At 50.3% G+C, this 20956-nt stretch overlaps 2 protein-coding genes and 1 long non-coding RNA gene across 4 annotated transcripts in view; 1 reads left to right on the top strand and 2 right to left on the bottom strand.

Moving 5' to 3' along the window:
- The window catches only part of LOC139790587 (zinc finger protein 135-like), a 32700-nt gene extending 24509 nt beyond the window's left edge, over positions 1 to 8191 (bottom strand). The window contains exon 1 of the mRNA XM_071732457.1: positions 7325 to 8191. Coding sequence (XP_071588558.1) covers positions 7336 to 8094 — 759 coding nt within the window. The 5' untranslated portion in view covers positions 8095 to 8191 and the 3' untranslated portion in view covers positions 7325 to 7335. The remainder of the gene's footprint in view (positions 1 to 7324) is intronic.
- The window catches only part of LOC139790612 (uncharacterized), a 301741-nt gene that overhangs the window by 68278 nt on the left and 212507 nt on the right, over positions 1 to 20956 (top strand). The window lies entirely within an intron of this gene.
- LOC139790557 (zinc finger protein 501-like) lies at positions 15040 to 19766 on the bottom strand. Its single transcript, XM_071732425.1, is given in 4 exon segments — positions 15040 to 15096; positions 18877 to 19411; positions 19413 to 19567; positions 19626 to 19766. Coding segments are annotated over 4 exon segments (888 nt in total).

Genomic DNA, 20956 nt, shown 5'->3' with positions numbered 1-20956 from the left:
AATATGAAACCTTAATGATTAAATATTCCTCTTTCTTCATTCCCATTCCTCTCACCTATACTTAGCCTATGGTTGAAGAGTGTGTTTGATTGGCCATGAAACTTTATCATGCTTTGCTTTGCTTTGTTTGCAGAGAGGAAAACTCCTGCTGTGCCCGTGTGCAGCAGTTCTCTAAGGAAAAGAGGGGGGAGCTGGTGCAAAGGAGCTGAACCATCCAGCTGCAGAGAGCAGGGGAGAAGTCTGATGGGAGGAGAAGTGATGCAAGTGCCAGGGGCCAAGGAGAGCAGTGGTGGGAAGGCCCTGGGAAGGCAGATCCTGAGAGCCTCAAGAGAAAGTTTCCTCTCCCCAGCCTTGGTGGCCCAGGACACTGCTATGGCCAAGGGGACAATGACCTCACTCCTTGACAGAGCCCTTGGCCACCTCTCCTGCAGGCTGGCCTACACTGTCCATGCCTGCAGCTCCTTCCCTTCAGGCTGTTGTCACCCTTCCTGCTTTCCCACCTAACTCTCACCCCAGCATTTCCAGACACCTTCTCTGCTTTCTCTCTGCTCTCCCTGGCTTTGCCTTGAAAATAAAACCCTGGGCTGATCAAGGAGCCCTCTGGGTAAACCTCTAACACAAGGATACCCTGGGGATGAGACTTCTTGTTCTTTCCCTCCAGTCTAAATCTCCCAAGGTGACCTTTGTGGAGGTTTTGAACTACAAAGAAGAGTCCCATCATAAAGTCATAGAACTGTATGGGTGTGAAGTGATGTGACAGACCAGACTTGTATTTCTCATGTATTTCTTATGGTCACTCATTTCTCGTGGAGCATCCTCTCCATCATGAAATACATGACCATTTCTCAAGAGTCTGGAGTTTTGCTGGGATGGGTAAAACTCATGGACAGACTTAAGGGTGAAGTGGTCTGATGGGATGGCCTCAGCAGTCCCTGGGGCTGTGTCACCTGTGTCAACCATGTCAGCTGTGGGGCTTCAGCGACAGCTCTGCCCCAGGCTCTGCTGGGCTCTGGGCCAGGAGAGAGCCCGGGCAGGGCTGGGAGTTCCCCCCATGCAGGCACTGAGCCCAGCAGGAGGATGGAGATGCTCTGGCAGAAAGACTCAGCCTCAACTGAGGACACCCACGGCTTTCTCTGCCAGGGTTTCACTTGCCAGCCCAGAACAGCTCCCTCCAGGCTCTCCCACCTCCCCTCCCCTCTCTCCCAGCACAGCCCAGTTGCTGCTGGCCCCACACCAGTGCCCTCCCCAGGCTGCTCTGGGCAGTCCCACCACAGCCACAGCCCCTCGGAAGGGCACAGCAGCTCCTGGGGGGCAGAGAGAGCTCAGAGCCCCAGATGGGTGACCATGCATGGCAAAAGGAGCAGGAGGCACCACCCTGTGTCCCCTGCTCTCCTCTCCAGGAGATCCGCAGAGCTCTGCAGCCCCTCGGGGCCATCCCCTCTCCCCAGCCCAGCACATCAGCCCTGGCCCTTGTGCTCCCCAACAGCTCTGACTGCTCCAGGCACAGAACAGCCTTCCCAGTGCTGCTGCAGCCAGGGAGGGACTTTCACTTCCCTTTCCTTCCTGAAACACTGACCAAGAATTCAGAGGAAAAAAATGGTGAAAGTTCATTTTTTTCACTTTAATTGAGTAGTGGTCCTCCACTTACACAAAGTTTATTGATCAGAAAAGGCTGGTGCATAGTAAAGTAGGAGGGATGAATAATGACATTACTTTTCCTTCCCATACATTCCTGCTGCACTTAGGATGGGTATCAGAGAAAAATAAATTGTTGAAGATTCATTTGTTTTACAAGCCACGACCCCACAAACATTAAATATCTGTATCACACAATATGGGTGGAAAATGGAGAGGGGATGAATAGCGACATTCTTTTAAAATAAGAACATACAATATCAAAAGGAAAAAAGGAAAAAAAAAAAAAAAGGAAAAGAAAGACTTGATAGTTCATGGCATACGCCTGCATCCGATTGCAGATGAAGGCAGGCAGTCTATGGCTGCTGAAAAATATCAATCCTCAGCTTCCTCAGAGAACCCTGGAGCTCCTGGTTCCTCATGATGTAGATGAGGGGGTTCACTGCTGGAGGAACAACTGAATATAGAACTGTCACTACCAGATTCAGGAATGGGGAGGAGATGGAGGGGGGTTTCAGGAAGGCAAAGGTTCCAGTGCTGATGAACAGGGAGACCACGGCCAGGTGAGGGAGGCACATGGAAAAGGCTTTGTGCCTTCCCTGCTCAGAGGGGATCCTCAGCACAGCCCTGAAGATCTCTACATAGGACACCACAATGAAAACAAAACAGCCAAAATCTAAAAACATACTGACTACAATAAGCCCAATTTTCAGAAAGAACCACTCTGATCAAAGAAAGAAGAAAAAAGACTTGTACAACACATAACTTATAGGAGATGTCCGTGTTGTCCCAGAGGGAACTGGCCATGGCTTTGGGCAGAGTGGTGGAGATGGATCCCAGGTCGAGGAGGGAGAGGTTGAGGAGGAAGAAGTACATGGGGGTGTGGAGGTGGTGGTCACAGGCGATGGTGGTGATGATGAGGCCGTTGCCCAGGAGGGCAGGCAGGTAGATGCCCAGGAAGAGCCAGAAGTGCAAGAGCTGCAGCTCCCGCCTCTCTGCAAATGCCAGGAGGAGGAACTGCCTGATGGAGCTGCTGTTGGACATCTGCTGATTCTAAAAGACATGGGGAGCTGTTTTAGGAGGAAACATAAAAAATTTAGGAGACAATTTTCTGAAAAATGAGACCCATTTCCCATTCCAAATCTCCATCCTACAGACACACACTTTTCTAGGATTTCTTCCCTAAAGCCCACGGCTACAACCCTGCTTGCTGATGTTTGTGTCTGCAGCAGGGACTCTGTTCACTGGCTGGAAAGGAGTTTTTCCGGCCCTGCAATGGGGGCTTCATGGGAATGGTGGGGACAGGGACCAATATCAGAGTAGAAATTATTCATATGCAATCATTAGTGCTGCCAAAGTCTTGCATGTTCTGTGCTCTCTGCATAAAAGAGCCCGCAAAACAGAAGGCAGTTTGAGAGGTTTGTTTTTTCTAGCTCCCCCCATCTCCTCTGGGGAGTGTTCTTGGGGATCAGAACCCCTCAGCATTGCTGCAGCACTGAGGCAGAACAGAGTGAGCAAAGAGCATTGCCTGGAGCTGCATGCAGAGAAGGGGGAGCTGGGCTGTGTCTCTGCCTCTCCCTGCTGACAGCAGAGGGACCCAGCTCAGAGCACTCAGTGTCTGACCCTTTCTCAAGGTCTCAGCACCCCGTTTCCAGCCCAGGACACACCAGGCTCATTGTGCCCCCTGGAAGGCAGCTCCCAGCTTGGACAGACAGCCCAAGGAGACAGCCCAGGGATGGAATGAGGGCATCTGATGAAGGGAGGTCAGCTCCCTGCCCAGCCTCACTCAGGCTGCACTGCCCAGAGCTTCCCAGGGCAGAGCACAGCTGGACACCTCCTTGCCTGAAACCATCTGCATGGCAGGAGCCCCAAGAGCTGTGCCTGCAGCTGAAACTCCCGCTCCCACCCTGACATCAACAGCAAGAGCAGCTGAGGGGGGCATGGAGAGAGGCAGAGGAAAGGCACTCAGGAAAGCCTTTCCCTCCCCCAGCCCTGCACAACCCCTCCCAGATGGTGATAATGCCTGGCAGGCACCTCCAGCCCCTGGGCAGGGGGAGGTGGGCACATGGCAGCACAGATGCACTTCAGCTCTCCTGTGAGCAGATGGAGGAGGAGGTGCCCAACACCCCAGACCCCACGGGCTGGCTGAGGGCTCTGCTGTCACACAGACCCTGATGAACCTGGGAAGGTGATGCTGGATGTATCTGTAGGGAAAAGGAGGGTGAAAGCACTGGCTGAGGTTACTAGCACACAGAAGGTTGATGGTGTAGGAACTGACAGAACATTATCTCACCTCCACAGATGAGGTTCCCTCCCACCTTAAAAAGACAGACAAAAGTGGAAGTACAGCCTGAGGAAAGCCAGGTTTCCCAGCAGGAACCTGAACCCTCACTGTGCATATGAAAATCCCCCCAGAAAAAATATGGGTATGATTTTGGATCCATGAGTAGTGGTCCCCCACAGAAACGTCACAAAACCAGAAGGACCCTTCCCTGTGCTCCCTGTCTCCTGCCAGCCACAGCTTCTGCCAGCACCAGGGAGCTCTCCGGGCAGGCTGAGAGCTGCCCCTGGCAGGCAGGCAGGCAGCAGAGTCCCTGCCCCAGCACACAGCCCGTGGCAGGCAGGACCCTGCTCTGAAGGACAGCCCTGGGCACCCCTGCCTGCACACACCCCCTCAGCCCCTGCAGCCATCCCCAGCAGAAGGCAGCCCCATGGCCTCTCCCTCTGACGCCGCTCCAGGACAGCCCTGCTCTGCCAAACCCTTTCCTCCTGCCCACCAAAATCCTCCGGAGGGATCCCAGCAGCTGTGGCCCAGACTGCCAGCTGGAGAAGGAAGACCCCCTCCAGGAAGCCCAGCTTCACTGCCCTGCAGCCAGAGACTCACCATGGCAGAGGCTGGGAAGATTTCTCTCTCCCCCAGCCCAGGCAGCTCTCAGCTCTCCTCCCAGCCCAGGCTGCCTTTCTCCTCTCTCTGCCTCCTCTCTCTGCCCTGCCCTGCTGCCTGCAGGCAGTGCCCTCAGCCCTGCTGCACTCTGCAGAGGAGCTGCTCCTGCCCAGAGCTCTCTCTCTGCAGCACTCTCTGCTTGCCAGCAGCTCTCTCAGGCTCAGGAGCCCGGCACAGCAGCACAGGACCAGCGCCAGACTTGGCCACTTGCTCAGCTCTCTCGGGGCTCCCTCCAGCTCTCCCTGGGGCTCCCCAGGAACCCAATGGGACACACACTGAAGTCATGGCTCATGTCCCCTCCCTCCCTCCTTTCCAGCACAGCCACTTCCCCTCTAGAGACACAACCTCTGCTTCTCCCCGTCTCCCACTGGACACCCAGGTAGTGCCAGGGGGAATCTCCTTTCCCTCCTCTTCCCACGCAAGCCACGGGTGACACTGAAGGTGCCAGGGCTGCTCCAACCTCAGTCATGGCAGCTGCTCAATTGAGTGGCCAAGCACAGCCCTGGGGGGCTACAGGAAATGTCAGGGCACTCCAGCACAACCACCTGCTGCTGGCACAACAGCACAGGACTGTCACATCCCATGGCCTGACCCAGACAACAGCCAAAGGAGATTCCATCTCCCAGGCCAGAGTTTCCCTTTCAGGGAAAAGTTACCCTCTGAGGGTAAACAAGGAGTGACAGCCTCCTGACACCATGCGAGTACCCCTTGATCAGATCAAGATGAAAGGAAACTCAAGGTGTATTTCTCTACAGTCAAAACATCAATTCTGGTGCTCTAAGAATTGAAGTTTATTTTCAAGTAATTTTTAGGGAACACAAATCACTCACAAGTATGCATGAATATAGATATTCTAAAAGCACAAAAGTAGATACTTCAGTGTTCAGGCTGTGCAATCACAAAGGCTGATTGCTTGGATCACAAAAACCACATACTCAAATGAGTACTCTTGCATCTCAACAATCCAATCCCCTAACTCCCTCTTTCCAAATATCACAAGGCACGATGATTTCATAAGGCAATATCATAAGGCAATGATATCATGATGGCTACAAGCTTAGCATCTTCACTGAAGCTTCTTCATTTCAGGCAGTGGTGATATGTACGATGTGCAGAGTCCTTGTTCTTCAAGCAGTGTCACCTCCAAAGCTAAGGGTTCTGTAGCAACATCCTTGGGACTTGATGTGCCTGTGAATTTAGTTCTAGAAAACCATGTCTGATTCAATTGTTCAAGAGGTGCACTTTACAAATTGATGTCTTTTAGGACACTAAAAGGGCATTCTTTGAATTCTTTGTGGCATTACGTGCACTAACATTATTCACTATGAAGGGTGATCACAACTTTTAAAACAGTAGAGCATAACAAAACCAAATAAGAATGGAAAACTTACACAAATGCAGCACAGATAAAAATACAAAAAGAACTCATAACTAATTTTGTCTCAGTTTTGCTCCTTCTGCAGATTTCAGCAACAGTTATTTATCCCATTATCTTCTCTCATGGATAAGTTTTCCATAGTAATTACATTCCATTATCACATATACCCTTGCCATACATGTATCTACCTGTGTTAGTCAGCCAGTAAATGTCCATGAGACTCCCTTAAACTATTGCTTCTACATTTCTACAACTTCTGTGCTTCTACTTACGTAAAACCATTGCATGTATGTTTCTTTAAACTACTACTTCTATTTCTAGAAATCTACTGCTTCACAAGAAATTAATCAATCAAGCAATCTGGAGCTTTTCTTCCAGATTCTTGTCTACTGAGCTGTCACCAGCTTGTTCCATCCTCGTGAGAAACCATTCGAGATGTAATTCTCTTATTTCAGGAGACAGCTGACAGATGCCTTACTGCAGGCTGCTCGAGGTGTCCCATCACATCACCCATGGTGTCACAGAGAGCTCATGAAGCATCATGTCAGGAGAGCTCATGAAGCATCCCTCCTGACAGGCAAGGAGCAGTAACGCTCCTCTGAAGAGCTGTGCCAGCTCCTGGAGTCTGCAGGCATCTACAAGGTGGTGAAGGGTCTGGAGAAGAAGTGCTCTGAGGAGAGACTGAGGGAATTGGGAATGTGCAGTTTGGAGAAGATGAGGCTGGGAGGAGAGCTTCTTGCTCTCTACAACTCCCTGACAGGAGGTTGTGTTGGGGTGGGTGCTGGCCTCTTCTCTCAAGTGAACAATGAGAGGACAAGAGGACATGGCCTGAAGTTGCACCAGGGGAGGTTTAGGTCAGATCTCTCATTTCTTTTCTGAGAGAGTAGTTAGGTGTTGGAACAGTCTGCCCAGGAAGGTGGTAGAATCACCATTCCTGGAAGGATGTAAAACCATGTAGTAGAGATCCTGCTCTGTTGCTGTCAGCATTGTCCTGCAGTCTGCTGCCTCCCTCTTCTACTGCTCCCTCAGCTGCACGCCCAGCTTGGTGTGCAGGAAAAGTGTCCAGGATCCCATCCTGCCACATCCCTTTAGGAGGGTGTCATAATTGGAAATACTTTCCTGTTTTTTCCTTATTCAGAAAAAAAAGCCTTCATGACACTGAAACAAAAATGTCAAATTTTGGATGGGATATGAAGCTGTTCATGAGCTTACTACATTTTGTTCTCCACGAGAAGCTGGAGAAAGCATCATTGGTCTGATGGAGCGTGGAAAATTAGGGCAACTTGACCCTTCCTACTTGGTGATGGCTGTGCTGGGTCACGTAATGACAGATGAAATCTAATTTCCAGTAAAATCTTATCTTGCACTCAGTGTAGCTTTAATGTTTTTCACTGGTATGGAGGCGTTGATGCTTCTTCAAATGGTGGCTTTGACGGAAGCTTTTCCCACAGTCAGGACACTTGTAGGGACGTTCACCCCTATGGATCCGTAGGTGTTGGGTAAGACTTGAGCTGGCTGTGAAGCCCTTCCCACACTGAGGACACGTGTAGGGTTTTTCCCCAGTGTGGACATGTTGGTGATTAATCCAACAGGTGCTCCTGTTGAAGGCTTTCCCACAGTGAGTGCAGGGATACAACTTCTCTCCTGTATGGATGCGGTGATGCTGTGATAATGCAGAACTCTGGGCAAACTCCTTCCCACACTCCAGACACTTATAGGGTCTCTCTCCTGTGTGGATGCGGCGATGCTGTGATAATGCAGAACTCTGTGTAAAGTCCTTCCCACACTCCAGACACTTATAGGGTCTCTCTCCCGTGTGGACGCTGTGATGCCGTGATAAATCAGTACTCTGGGAAAACTCCTTCCCACACTCTAGACACTTATAGGGTCTCTCTCCTGTGTGGATGCGGTGATGCCGTGATAAATTAGAACTCTTGGAAAACTCCTTCCCACACTCCAGACACTTATAGGGTTTCTCTCCCGTGTGGATGCGGCAATGCTGTGATAAATGGGAACTCTGGGCAAACCCCTTCCCACACTCAGAACATTTAAAGGGTTTCTCACCCGTATGGATCCGTTGATGCTGGATAAAAACTGATAAAAAATCTTTCCCGCAGTCAGGGCAGGTGTAGGACATGGTGCCTGTGTGATGGTGTCACCGTTGGACCAGATCTGAGCTGTCACTAAACTGTCCCCCGCAGTCAGGAGATCTCTGGGGTCTCTCACCCTGATGGATTTTCTGATGGTGGAGATGGGCTGAGCGGATCCTAAACCTTCTCCTGCGTTGCTCACCGGTGTCAAATTTCAGTCCTGGATAGACTCATTGATTTTTATCTAAAATCACACTTTGACTGGAATCTTTCCTATCCTTCAGCTACCCAGAGAGGTTTTTCCCAAGATGGAGTCAGCCCGTGTTTGGGAAAGAAGCTCTAGTGTGCTAACAAAGTAGAGTTTAGGCTTTCTGTGGTGTGAGGGCAGGCAAAACCTACATCAATCCTACTGTGAGAGAAAATGGAGTGTAAGGTGGAATAGGAAGGTTACACATAGAGCTGGAAACCCAGTGATCATCCTTTACTTCCTATTTAGGATCTACGCTGGCACCCAAAACCCAAAGGGGCCACTGTGTGGGGCAGGGGGTGCTGGAGTTTTGAGCCACACCTGCCTTGAGCTGTGATGACCCAATTGTACTGACACTGCAAGAGGCAATTTAGGACTCTCCCATTGCTGTCTTAAATCTCTGGGGTGATTTGGGGGTCTTAAAATTAAATCAACCCCTTTGGTATGAGTTTGGATTCTCCGTCATGGTCCCAAATCCCACCAAGACCTTGGGATTCCCCTATTGCACCCACATTCAGGATGAGCTGTCATCCAGTGGGATGGCCAACCCCAGTGTTCCACAGAATGACCAACAGTCTCCCTGTAGAGCAGGAAGTTTGTCCAGATGACATTCAAGGTCCCTTCCAGCTCAAATCATTCTATGACTAAAGTGTGAGGAGATGGCTTGGCTCCTCAACCCTCTTGAAGAGGTTTTGGGGGTTGCGAATCTTACTGCCCTCACCCCAGGGATAAGTTTAGTTCCCCCCTCTCACCCATCCCTCTCCCTCCCCCATCTTGTGCTGCTCACCCCCAGTTTGGGCAGTACTGGGATAACCACCCCCCTCCCATCACCTCCCATCACCTCCCAGTACCTGCAGGGGGGGCACAGCCCAGGCCGGTGGGGAGGGGGGCTATGCTCTGGCAGTCACCACTTGGGGGGTCCCAGATGTGGGGCAGGGGGTGTGGGTGCAGCCCTGGGGTGGCGGAGAGAAACCTCCCGGGAGCTGCTGCGCGATCACAGGAAGCAGCGGGGGGAGGAAGAAAAGGTGGGGAGGGGCCTCGGGGGGGAGGGACCAGACCCGAGGGGTGAGGTTGGAAGTTGGCAGGGAGGGGGGACACACCAGGGTTGTGTCCTGGGGGGTTGGGAACATCAGGTTTGTGGCATGGGCAGGGGGAGGGGACACATCAGAGCTGGGTGGTGCTGACCCAACCTCAACACAAAGCCCTCAGGCCCTGGAGATAAGAGGCTGTTAATTCACTGCTTTCAGGTGTAAACTCAGGGGGACAATGACCAACCCAGGTCAGGGTTACTGCCCTGAAGGTTCTTCTTTTCACTCTATTTCCATTTCACACTAAGCTTATTTCTGATCCTGGCACAGAATTAATTCTGAAATAATTTTTTCTGTTCACAGCACCGTGAGTTTTGGGAGCCTGCAGAGTCCAACTCTGCAGTCCAATAAAACAAGAGAGATCAGAGGCATTGGGTTGTGGTGCCAGGACTGGAACTGTGGCGGCTTCCAGAAGCTTCTCACAGGAGCGTCCCCTGTGGCCTCCCCTGCTTCCAAAACACCACTGCACTAAACCAAGACAGTTTAAAACTTGAATAGTCAGTTTTTAGATTAGATATTAGGAGGAAATTCTTTAGCATGAGGGCTGTAAGGTACAGGAACAGTTTGTCCACAGCAGCTTTGGATGTCCTCTCCCTGGAAGTGATCAGGACCAGGTTGGAGGGGGCCTGGATCAATCTGATCTCGTGGGAGGTGTTCCTTCCCATGCAAGGGAGTTGCAATTAGATGATCTTTAATGCCCCTCCCAACCCAAACTAATTTATGATTCTGGGTTAATTGGTTCCTCACTCCTGTTTGAAAGGGCAATGCTCAAAAATGTCACTCAAAGGGGCTTTTTGTTAGCAGGGGTCCCTCTAGCCTTTGGGTGGGTATATATAGTATGGTTATAGCTCATTAATATGTTAGTACAATGAATATCACAACTCAGTATTTTTCTGCCCAACACTCAAGGCTGTGACCAAAAGAAGTTGTGGGGAGCTGTGGGGAGTGCTCCTTCCGATCACTCCCATCTCTCTTGAAGATATCTTTCAGGCCTATCTCAAGGGCAGGCTGTTGCCTACTTGGGATGTTTTTTCCCAAGAATTAGAACCTGGTTTTGTCTAATTCTTACTCTTTCACTGCTATGTGAGCCCTATTATTCTTCTGTGTCTCTCTCTCATTCTTCTTTATGTGATTTTCCCCAAAATTTTTCTTTCTTCCCATTACTAAATGGCATCAGGGCTGTGTGGTCTCTGCTCCTCTCTCCACTGGCTCCTGCTGCCCTGTCACTTGTATGGGGGGGATCCTCATCTCCCCTGCATCCCCCTGGCACCGGGCTGGCCTGGCTCTGCCTGCTGCCCAGAGGTGCCTGGCTCTCCTGTCCCTGAGCTGGGCTCTCCTGGCTGCCAGGCTGGGCTTGGCTCTCTCCTGCATGCTGGCAGAGCTCTCCTCCCTCCCAACGTGGGCCGGGCTCTCCCTACTCCTGGGCTGGGCTTTCCATGCTCCCAGGCTGGGCTCGGCTCTTCCCGCTCCTGCCTCGGCTCCGGGCCTCCCCGCACCCCGCTGCAGCTCTCCCTGCTCCCCAAAGGGGCCACCTCTCCCCGCTCCTTGGCCAGGCCAAGCCCAAGGGTGGCCGGGTAAAGGCTGAGCCTCTGCCCCATGTCCTGCAGCAGCCCGGCCGCCCGCTGCCGGTACCAGAGCTCCCTGCCAGGCTCCAGCCCGGCGCGGCGCCAGGGGCTGTGGTCCAGTTGCTGGTGGCTGAAGTCCCAGTGCTGGCCCGCCGTGCCACCAGCCCTGCCACCCTCTTAGGCCTCCATGGCCATCTGCACCCAGGAAGGGACACAGGGACACCCTGAGGGCCGGACGCAGGGCAGGGCGGTGGAGAGGAGCCAGGGAGCCAGCGCTGGCCCTGCTTCCCCCTGCCTGTTCTGATGCACAGCGCTTGCTGGGGGGGCAGGGGTCCCAACGTTCCAAACCCCCCACCCCTCCCGGGACCCCCATCATCCCACGGGGCCTCCTCAGGACACTGCTTGGGCTTCCCCCAGCATCTCAGAACCTTTCAACATTTGCATGGGCAAAAGTGACACATCAGCACCTACCAAGGGGGGTGTGGGGACTGTGTGCAGAAAGGGGAAAGGGTGTGCAAGGCTTTGGGCCTTCAAGGGCCAAGGGGCATGCAAGGGCCAAGGGGCGTGCAAGGGCGTGCACACAAAGCCTCCTGCAAAGGCCATGGCTGCAGCAGGGCAGGGGTGTGCAAGGCTTTGGCTGTGCAGAGGGGTGCGCAGAGGCCCTGTGTGCAAAGCCGAGGGGCAGTGCACAGCTCCGGTTTGCACAGCTGTGCAGCAGGGCCACGTGTGCCTGAGACGAGGTGTGCAAGAGGCATGCAGCCACAGGCAAAGGCCGATGTGTGCCGGGGTGTGCAGGGACCGGCTGTGCCTGCCAGGGCTCTGCAAGGTTGCTCACCACTCTTCACCTGGGAGCTGCTGAAGGAGTGAGTGCTCCTTGGTGTCCTTCAGCCGCTCCCTCAGCTGCACAGCTCAGGCAGTGCCACAGCGTGGCTCCTGCCCTTCTGCAGGTGAAGGCCTTCAGCCCCAAGGCTGCCACCTTGGTGCTGCCCATGGTCTTCATCTGCTCCAGCTGACGGTGCTTCTGCTCACTGAAGAGCTGCTGTGGGGATGGGAGGGGATATGTCAGTGCCCCTCTCTAGGGCCCTGGGGACACCACCTTGTAGGGAAATAGCAAAAATAACTGAGATTGAGTCCTTGTATATCAAATATTACAATATACGTTATCAATATACATTGTATCCTTGTATTAATCACTAAAAACATCATTTATCAAAAATAATTGACTTGATGCTTTGAAAGAGAGCATGATCAAGAAACCCTCCCAACTACGCCCTGGACTCTGCCTCAGTCCTGGTCACAGGTGGTCAGGAGATGACCCAGATGTTTCCACATAGTGAATATGCAAAGTCCTCCTGACTTGCAGGGTGTTTGGTATATAGGGCTGGACCCCCTTGCAGGGACTTTGGATGCCTCCCCTGTGGGTGGACGCACCGTGTAGGATTTTCCCACTTGCCAGGAAGGGCTCTCCAAATCCTCTCTGCAAATACTTCTTGAGAAGCTGTGGATGCTGGAAGTCTTAAAGGGAACTTTAGGTGGTTCTTGGAGCAACCTGGACTGGTGGAAGGTGTCCCTGCCCATGGGACTCGATGATCTTCAAGGTTCCTCCATCCATTTCCATGGAATCCTCCTGCCCAGTGTCTGGTTCAGGTAGGCCCAGGTCCCACCTTTGGTTTTAACCCAAGTCCTGGAGGTGCACCTGGCAGCTCCTCCCAGCCCCAGTTCTGTTGGTCACTTTGAGGGCTCAGAGTTTTCCCCCCACCTCCCTGACCCCCAGGGGATATTGAGCACCTGCACTAATTAACGAGCTCTGGCAGGCTCAGTGGGGCCCATTGATACCTTGAGGTACATCGATTTTTTTTGTCCTGACTTTGACTTCCAGATAAATGTCTTCATTCTTCTCTCAGTATCTGAGGTTCATGCAATGAGCCTCAAAAGTCCTAAAGAGCTGTTTAACTTTTTGTAATTTCCTTTACATCTTCAAAGCCTGTAGAGCGCATTAATGTGTTAATTCTTCTTGGTGGAGCAAAGGAGGAAGTTTTCAGAGTGAGAAGAGAGGATCTAGCAGCATTTTCCAAGTGATAATGATCCAGAGGGTCACTTCAAAACAACTGCACCTGAAGGAATATGATCGTAAAGGGGAAAATCTTCCTTATGAGGGAAACCTGAGAGAGCTGGGGCTCTTCAGCTTGAAGAAGGGGAGAATGAAGGGAGAAGTCGTTCATGTTTACAAATACACAAATGGAGAGAGGCAGGAGGATGGTGCCAGGCTCTTCTCAGTTATGCCCAATGATAGGACCAGAGGCAACAGAGAGAAGCTTGAGCACAGGAGGTTTCATATAGACACGAGGAGAAATTTTTTTTTGCTGTGAGGGTGACAGAGCAGTGGCACAGGCTGCTCAGGGAGGTCGTGGAGTCTCCTTCTCTGGGGACATTCAAAACCCACCTGGAATTGTTCCTAGGTGACCTCCTGTAGGTGACCCTGCTCTGGCAGGGGTTTGGACTCAACGAACTTTTGAGGTCCCTTCCAAGCCCTGACTTTCTGTGAGTCTGTGATTTTCTACCCAGTGCTCAAGGCTGTGACCAGGACAAGTTGTCGGAAGCGGTGAGGAGTGCTCCTTCCCATCATTCCCATCTCTCTTGCTGGTATCTTGCAGGACTGTCTCCAGGCAAGGCTGTTGCCCACTTGGGATATTTTTTTCCTAAATTACAACCTGGTTTTCTCTAATTCTTACTGTTTCACTGCCATGTGAGCCCTATTTTTATTCTGCAGCTCTACCTTGTTCCCTTTCCCCGAGGGGCTGCAGAGCTCTGCGGATCTCCTGGAGAGGAGAGCAGGGGACACAGGGTGCCTCCTGCTCCTTTTGCCATGCATGGTCACCCATCTGGGGCTCTGAGCTCTCTCTGCCCCCCAGGAGCTGCTGTGCCCTTCCAAGGGGCTGGGACTGTGGTGGGACTGCCCAGAGCAGCCTGGGGAGGGCACTGGTGTGGGGCCAGCAGCAACTGGGCTGTGCTGGGAGAGAGGGGAGGGGAGGTGGGAGAGCCTGGAGGGAGCTGTTCTGGGCTGGCAAGTGAAACCCTGGCAGAGAAAGCCGTGGGTGTCCTCAGTTGAGGCTGAGTCTTTCTGCCAGAGCATCTCCATCCTCCTGCTGGGCTCAGTGCCTGCATGGGGGGAACTCCCAGCCCTGCCCGGGCTCTCTCCTGGCCCAGAGCCCAGCAGAGCCTGGGGCAGAGCTGTCACTGAAGCCCCACAGCTGACATGGTTGACACAGGTGACACAGCCCCAGGGACTGCTGAGGCCATCCCATCAGATAGAGCTGTCTCCAGCAGGAGTGCACCCTGTCCTGGGCGGTGCCCACATGAAAGGCATCAAGGAGCAGCAGAGCTCATCTGGAGAGAAATCTCAGAAGGACAAGTGCCAGTGTCTGCCCCTGCAGGGGACTCACCCAGGCCATGGCACAGGCTGGGGCTGCCTGGCTGGGAGCAGCCCTGTGGGAAAGGTCTTGGTGGGCACTTGTCATAACCTGGGGAAGGCACCCAGGGAGTCACAGCTTGCACCCCCTTGCTTTCTCAACTCCTTCTCAGAGAGGAGCCAAGGTGCTGCTGGATCCAACCTGAGTGCCCGACCTGGCCCTGCTGGGGAGAGGGACTGAAACCATACTGTCCCAGAAAATGCTCAACAGCTCCTCTGACACCACTGACTGGTACAGAGTGAAAGGACTGAGGGTTACATTATCACTTAGAGGAGCAATTCTTTCCCAAGCAAAGAAACAAAACAGGCCTAACAAAATCAGACAAACAAACAGCGATAAGAGGAATGTCCTGGGGCATTCCTAAATCCCCAGCCCAGAGCAAGACTGAGTAGAGGGATGGGATCAGAAGCATCCATCCCAGACTCTGAGGCACACACTCTTCTCAGCCCACTTCACGCTTAATTCTGTCCCTGAGTTTTTACCCATCCCAGAAAATCTCCAAACTGTACCATGGGGAAATTTCCACACAGGTGGTATGGGCAGTCCTTCTTGGAGTGATCATGAGAAATACAAGTCTGGTCTGTCACATCCCTTCACACCCAGACAGTTCTATGATTTTATGCTAGAACTTCTCTTGGTAGTCCAAAACCTCCACAAAGGTCACCTTGGAAGGTTTAGACTGGAGGGAAAGAACAAGAAGTCTCACCCCCAGGGTATCATTGTGTTAGAGGTTTACCCAGAGGGCTCCTTGATCAGCCCAGGATTTTGTTTTCAAGGCAAAGCCAGGGAGAACAGAGAGAAAGCAGAGAAGGTCTGGAAATGCTGGGGTGAGATTAAGTTGGGAAAGCAGGAAGGGTGACAACAGCCTGAAGGGAAGGAGGTGCAGGCATGGACAGTGTAGGCCAGCCTGCAGGAGAGGTGGCCAAGGGCTCTGTCAAGGAGTGAGGTCATTGTCCCCTTGGCCATAGCAGTGTCCTGGGCCACCAAGGCTGGGGAGAGGAAACTTTCTCTTGAGGCTCTCAGGATCTGCCTTCCCAGGGCCTGGGGTCAGGGCTTGGCCTTTCTGCTGCATCCAACAAACCAAAGGGTTTTCTCAGCACTACAGCCACCAGCACAGGGCCTTTGCCTCCTGCAATCATGGCCTCCAGGGATCTGCTCTAACGAGGCCATGGGGAGGCTCTGGCAGGCTCAGGGGAGCCCATCAGTGTGTGAAGGTATTTTGGGTTTTGCTTCTGACTTTGACTTTATCAGAGATTTTTTTCATTCTTCTCTCAATATCTGAAGTTCATTTACTGGGCCTCAAAAGGCCACAGGAGCTGTTCATCTTTTGTTTTTTCCTTCATGTCTGTCTTCAAGACGTGTAGAGCTCCTTAGAGTTTTTAATTTTGTTCCCGGTGGATATCAGGAGGAAGATTTCAATGTGCACTTTTGCACTCTCAATTGAAAGGGAATATTTCATTACTTTGTACTTCAGAGGAGAGGTTCTAGCAGCATTCTCCAAGTGATAATGACCCAGAGGGTCTCCTCAGGAGGTCTGCACCAGCAGGAGAAGCAGCTCCTTGAGGTCTGACCCTGGATGGACACCCTTGCTCCTCACCTCCCCAACCCCACCACTGCTCTCCTTGGCCCCTGGCACTTGCATCACTTCTCCTCCCATCAGACTTCTTCCCTGCTCTCTGCAGCTGGATGGTTCAGCTCCTTTGCACCAGCTCCCCCCTCTTTTCCTTAGAGAACTGCTGCACATGGGCACAGCAGGAGTTTTCCTCTCTGCAAACAAAGCAAAGCAAAGCATGATAAAGTTTCATGGCCAATCCAACACACTCCTCAACCATAGGCTAAGTACGAGCTGTACCCTCATGAGGTCACCTTTCTACAAGGGATAATCTTATGAGAAATCCTTTAAGACTTCCAGGACCTAAAGGGTACCCAGTGGTCCTTCGCTATCACAGCTCTAATAACTGAGAATACAGAATGGCTGCATGCTTTGCTTGGCCTTTCAGATAAATTCTTTTTAGAGTGGTTCATGAAAACTAAAAACCAGCAGGTGCCAATTGCTACTTCAATAGTGCATCGAAAACAGTATCACACCAACAGGGATGCTGTGATCTCCATTCACAAGCTGATCCGGCAGCTAGAGAGCCAAGGAGTGATCAGCAGGACTCAGTCACCCTTCACTCGTCCTCTGTGGCCAGTGCCAAAGGCTAAGGGAGAGTGGAGGCATCATGGAGATGCCCACGAACCGTCACGTCGCGCTACTGAGGAACATGGAAACAACCAACGAGGAGATGATGCTGCTCAAGTGTTCCAAAGAGATCTTGACTGGGACCATAAAGGTGAACTGGTTTTAGCTAGATGGGTCCATGACACTTCAGGTCATCAAGGCAGGGATGGAACACATCGATAGGCTCGTGACCAAGGGGTTGATTGACCTTTGGACACTGTTGTGCAATTATCCATGATTGTGACATATGTGCTGCAATTAAGCAAGCTAAAAGGTTAAAACCCCTGTGGTATGAAGGGAGATGGTCAGAATATAGGTATGGGGAGGCCTGGCACATCGACTGTGTCACACTGCCTGAGACCTGCCAGGGTAAGCCCTCTGTGTTGATAATGGTGGAAGCAAGTACAGGATGGCTGGAAACATATCCTGTGCCTCATGGCACAGCCCAGAACACCCTCCTGGGCTTAGAGAAACAAGTTTTGTGGAGACATGGTACACCAGAAAGACCTGAGTCAGATAATGGAACTCATTTCAAAAGAGTCTTCTAGGTAGCTGGGCCAAAGAACATGGTATTGAGTGGGGATACCATATCCCCTATCATGCACCAGCCTCATGGAAAATTGAAAGGTACAATGGACTGTTAAAAACTTCCTTATAGGCAACCCAGCCTATTCTATGTTTCTGTGATTCTATGAAAACAGGGAGAAGCATTTGGCAAAAGCCACCTGGTTAGTTAGCACCAGGGCTTCCATCATCAAGTCAGCTGGTCCTGCTCAGCCACCTTCAACACACAGTAGACTGGGACAAAGTGTCTGTGGTGCATGAAAAGAATCTGCTGGGGAAAACAGTTTGGGTTTTTCCTGCCTCAGGCAAAGGCAAACCCATTCGAATTGTGCCTTTCGCCCAAGGGCCTGGACACACTTGGTGGAAGATGGAGAAGTACAATGTGATTATGTATTCACAAAGGAATCAAACACTAGGTGAGAATAAATAATTTTTGCATGGTTAGCTCAACCAGTAGAGTATGGAATTTTCGGGGTCGTCAATTCATGCCCCACATTAATTGCTGTTACGTGAATTGTTGCATAAACTAACAGTGTTCTGTGAGTGTTTTTCAGGATAATGTTGTGGTGATCAAACCAGAACTGGTTTCATCAACTGGCATACAGTAACTTCCTCAAATTAACATCTGCAATCTGAAACCTGTGGACCATGGACATGAACTGCTGCAATCATTTCTTGTTTTAAGAGTCTGCTACAGTAGATGAACATCTGCAATCATAAACTAAATTAACTCAGTGGGTTTTAGTAGAGAGAATTAGTAATAATTTCTGTATAGGTGTATTTAGGGAAAAGAGATAGTAATGACTGGAGCAGACACAAATGCTATGGAATAAGGGGTGGAAAGTCCTGGTTTGGCCCAGGATAAAAGTAGTTTTCTGTCTTGTATTTTTGCTTTCAGCTAGGTCCCTCCTAAGCAGCTGCACTTGCTGAAATGAACAGCCAGTTTCTCAGTCAGTGTCTGCTTCTAGGACTGATAACACTCGATGTTTATAGTTAGAGCTGGAGAATGGTCTGCAGAGCCAAGGGTTTCAGCTGAACAGCTGGAGTCATGGCCATCAGGACAGCTCAGTCTCTCTCTTCTCCATCAGCTCTATCTCCTACCTCTCCACTCACTGTGCTGGAAGCTGTTTTATGGCCACCTCAGGGTGAGAAAAAGAGAGGGGGTTTTGAGGAGAGGATCCCAATCACAAAGCATCCAAAGCATTCTCCAAACCTTTGTACCCCAACAGCCATGAGGGATTGCTCCGTTGTGCATTGTAAAATTTTATTGAGTATCTTATTAAAAAAAGCAACCCCCAAATGGTATTGAACTTCAGGCTAATTTACCTCCACCCAGTTTTGCAGCCACAATCATCTGGACACTGAAGTGTAAAGTCTAATTTCTGCATCTAAATCTCCTTAAAAGGGCATCTTAATGGAAAAGATTTCTTTTCCCTTCAAAATGACCAAATCCCAAATTTTTGGTCTTGTTTTCTTTCCAAGTCCCACTGAAAAGTCACAATAAAATGCTCCATGTGGGTGTTGCCTAACTAAAAAAAAAGAAATAGACCTCGTCCCATTCAGACACTCCAAGGTCACAGGTGATCTTGACCATGCCCCTTCATTTCTGGGGATGGGATAGGTGGGTCTGGTGATGAGAGATGAGATCATAGCTCTGGTAAAAACTCTTCTCACACTGGGAGTCTTTAGGCTATGAAGGCACTGATGTCTCAGCAAGTGGGAGCTTTGCCTGAAGCTCTTGGAGCAGTGGGGACACGAGTAAGCTTTCTCCCCTGTGTGGATGAGACGATGCCTGATGAGATCAGAGCTCCTGGAAAAGCTCTTCCCACAGTCGGGACACTTGTAGGGACGTTCACCCCTATGGATCCGTAGGTGTTCGGTAAGACCTGAGCTGGCTGTGAAGCCCTTCCCACACTGGGGACACGTGTAGGGTTTTTCCTCAGTGTGGACATGTTGGTGATTAATCCAAGAGGTGCTATTGTTGAAGGCTTTCCCACAGCGAGTGCAGGGATACAACTTCTCTCCTGTATGGATGTGGCGATGGCGTGATAAAGAGGAACTCTGGGAAAAATTCTTCCCACACTCCATACACTTATAGGATCTCTCTCCCGTGTGGATGTGGTGATGCTGTGATAAACTGGGGCTCCAGGTAAAGTCCTTCCCACACTCCAGACACTTATGGGGTTTCTCTCCTGCGGCGATGCTGTGATAAATTGGAACTCTGGGCAAACCCCTTCTCACACTTGGAAGATTTAAAGGGTTTCTCACCCGAATGGATCCGTTGATGCCGGATAAAATGCCATCTCCTGCTAAAACCTTTCCTGCAGTCAGGGCAGGATCCTGCCCCCCAGGGTCTGTTGTGCACCTGCCCGAATTACCGAGCTCTGGCAGGATCAGTGGGACCCGTTGATACCTTGAGGTACTTTGACTTTGATTTCTGGAGATATGTCTTCATTCTTCTCTCGGTATCTGAGGCTCCTGCAATGATCCTCAGATTTCCTAAAAAGCTGTCCTAAAACATATTTCCTAATTTCCTTTACATCTTCAAGACCTGAAGAGCTCATTGTTAATTTTTCGTAGTGGAATTAAGAAGGAAGTTTTCAAAGTGAGAGGAGAGGATCTAGCAGAATTCCCCAAGTGATTATCATAGAATCATTGAATCATAGAATTGGCTGGGTTGGAAGGGACCTCAGAGCTCATCAAGTCCAACCCTTGATCCACTCCCACTGCAGTTCCCAGCCCATGGCGCTGAGTGCCACATCCAGGCTCTTTTTAAATATCTCCAGGGATGGAGAATCCACCCCTTCCCTGGGCAGCCCATTCCAATGGCTGATCACCCTCTCTCTAAGGAATTTTTTCCTAATGTCCAACCTAAACCTCCCCTGGCACAACTTGAGACCTCTTGTGCCCTCTTGTCTTGCTGAGAGTTGCCTGGGAAAAGAGCCCAACCCCCCCCTGGCTCCAACCTCCTTTCAGGGAGTTGGAGAGAGTGATGAGGTCTCCCCTGAGCCTCCTCTTCTCCAGCCTCAACACCCCCAGCTCCCTCAGCCCTTCCTCACAGGACTTGTGCTGGATCCCTTCCCAGCCTCCTTGCTCTTCTCTGGACCTGCTCCAGCACCTCAATCTCCTTCCTGAGCTGAGGGGCCCAGAACTGGACACAGGACTCAAGCTGTGGCCTCCCCAGGGCTGAGCACAGGGGCAGAATCCCTTCCCTGGACCTGCTGGCCACGCTGTTCCTGAGCCAGCCCAGGATGCCATTGGCCTTCTTGGCCACCTGGGCACACTGCTGCCTCCTCTTCAGCTTTGTATATGTATAAATAATAATATATAATAATAAGTAACAATATAAAATGAAAAGTAATAATAAGTTTTTAAAAATATATAATAAATAATGGTATACAGTATATAATAAATAATGATTACAATAATAAAATAATAAATATACTATATAATAAATATAATAAATAAAATAATGATCAATGAATAATAATACATAATAATGTATAATAATAAATAATATATAATATTAAGTAATATTAAAATATAGTAATAATGATTTTTATTATTTATATTATTTCTAGTATTTTATTATATACTATATATTATGTTATATATAATTATAAATTCTATAATATATATTATAAATTATATATGTTGATATTATTATATATATTAAATATTTATGATATATAACATCATAATTACATTAAAAGCATTAATATTATTATATTAATTATTATTAAATATATATAAT

Source organism: Heliangelus exortis, assembly GCF_036169615.1.
Source record: "Heliangelus exortis chromosome W unlocalized genomic scaffold, bHelExo1.hap1 SUPER_W_unloc_2, whole genome shotgun sequence".
NCBI lineage: Eukaryota > Metazoa > Chordata > Aves > Apodiformes > Trochilidae > Heliangelus > Heliangelus exortis.
This window is presented reverse-complemented; position numbering and strand designations above follow the sequence as displayed.